Below are 1,782 nucleotides of genomic sequence, written 5' to 3'. Positions count from 1 at the left end.
GTGTGTGTCCGGTGTGTGTCCGGTGTGTGTGATGGGGAACGCGGAGAGCATGGAGAGCCAGCTGGCCGTGATCCGGTCCAGAGCCGCGCCGGTCCGCCTCCCGATGCCCGACCCGGCCGAGCTGGAGGAGAGGTTCTCCATCGCTCTGGTGAGAGACACACACACACACACACACACACACACACACACACACACACACACACACACACACACTTCTACACGTATAGACATGGTATACACAAATATATGTTGATATACACACATAGGCCCGTACAAATGATAAACACGCACACACGATATACAGACTCTCTCTCTCTTTCACACACACACACACACACACACACACAGACTACATTTACTATGATACACACAATATCCACACTTCACACACTACACACACAGTGTACATGACACACTGCAGCTCCACCTCACACACGTAGAAAAACCTTTGTATTTAATCTGATGTCTGTGTGTTTTCTATACAATTATATCCATATCTAAAGAATATCCAGAACAAAATCATATTATTATGCAACTAAACTCATAAACTTACAATCAAATAACTGTCATTATATTATGTTTTTTTCTCATAAATTTAAGTAATATTACGAGTTCAGTCTTGTAATGTTAAGATGTATTTTTGCTCATAAATTATTAATTTAATCTTTTTTAAAAATCTGTAAATTTTCAAGGTTCTAGTAGTTATATTGACTTTTTTCTCTTTGTAATTATTAATTTAATCACACAATACACAAGAGACACAAAACGACCACAAAGAGACACAAAACAACCTCAAAGAGACACAAAACAACCACAAAGACACAAAACAACCTCAAAGAGACACCAAATAACTGCAAAGAGACACAAAAAACTTTAAATAGACTCAAAGAATCTGCAAAGACACAAAAGTGAATAATGAAAGACAAAATGCTCCCAAAAGACACAAATATACCTCAAAGAGAAACTAAATAACTACAAAATGGGGAAAACAACCACAAATAGAGACAAAACATCTTCAAAGACACAAAAAACGAACACAAAATGATCCGTACGGAGTGAAAATGAAACCATGACGGAGTCTGTGTCTCACTAATATGTAGGGGACACGGTGGGGCCCTTTGTCTGCGGTTAAACGGTTTTTAACGTACTTTCGGTGTTTCAGAATTCGATGAACCTGCCTCCTGACAAGGTGCGTCTGCTGCGTTCTTACGACAACGAGAAGAAGTGGGAGCTGATCTGCGATCAGGTGGGTGGTGTTAATAAAGGTGACGAGTTTGAATGTGTCCCTGCGGTCTGGCGGAGCTCAGAGAAACGATGTGAAGGAGGTCTGAGCGTGTCCTCCAGAATCCGTGGGTGAGGTTTTTAACCGATGTTTGCTTTAAACCTGAAGTCGGTTCGGGTCGATCAGACGTTGTTTTGTTTGCGTTTCGTTGGAAATCTGTTGACAGAATCGGCTTCGGATCTCCGGAGGAGTATTTTCGGCTCAGCCCTCCTGTTTGTGTCGACACATCGCGGCTTATTTTCGGTGAAATTTTAATGTCACGTCTTTAAACTCAAAGCTGGATTCCTGGGGCCCCGGACCCCCAGGGGCCACCAAACAGTTTGGGTTGTACTATTAGAGGAAGGGGTACCACAGGGGGGTACTACAGGGTAGAAAGGGGGTGTTTTTTGGTAGAAGGGGGTACTTCAGAGTTCAAGGAGGTATTCCAAAGTTGACAAGGGTAGAAAGGTGTGGTACCTGGTAGACAGAGTACTGCAGGGTAGAAAGGTGTGGTACCTGGT

The 1,782-nt window shown here is 42.8% G+C and overlaps 1 protein-coding gene across 1 annotated transcript; it reads left to right on the top strand.

Moving 5' to 3' along the window:
• The first annotated feature begins 21 nt into the window (after positions 1–21).
• LOC121966030 (formin-like protein 2) lies at positions 22–1,412 on the top strand. The gene is made up of 2 exons (XM_042516133.1): positions 22–148; positions 1,163–1,412. The coding sequence occupies exons 1-2, from the start codon at positions 32–34 to the stop codon at positions 1,355–1,357; spliced, it is 312 nt and encodes a 103-aa protein (XP_042372067.1). The 5' UTR covers positions 22–31; the 3' UTR covers positions 1,358–1,412.
• Positions 1,413–1,782: the final 370 nt, after the last annotated feature.

The sequence above is a fragment of the Plectropomus leopardus genome, unplaced genomic scaffold (genome assembly GCF_008729295.1).
Source record: "Plectropomus leopardus isolate mb unplaced genomic scaffold, YSFRI_Pleo_2.0 unplaced_scaffold22825, whole genome shotgun sequence".
NCBI classification, from domain to species: domain Eukaryota; kingdom Metazoa; phylum Chordata; class Actinopteri; order Perciformes; family Serranidae; genus Plectropomus; species Plectropomus leopardus.
Note: the sequence above shows the minus strand (reverse complement) of the source record. Positions and strands in the feature narration are given on the sequence as shown.

What these genes read in the sequence shown, in the direction of transcription:
- LOC121966030 (XM_042516133.1), top strand. Translation starts at nt 32, where the DNA reads ATGGGGAACGCGGAGAGCATGGAGAGCCAGCTGGCCGTGATCCGGTCC. An exon ending in AGAGGTTCTCCATCGCTCTG is followed by an intron (nt 149 to 1,162) that starts GTGAGAGACACA and finishes TCGGTGTTTCAG; the next exon opens with AATTCGATGAACCTGCCTCC.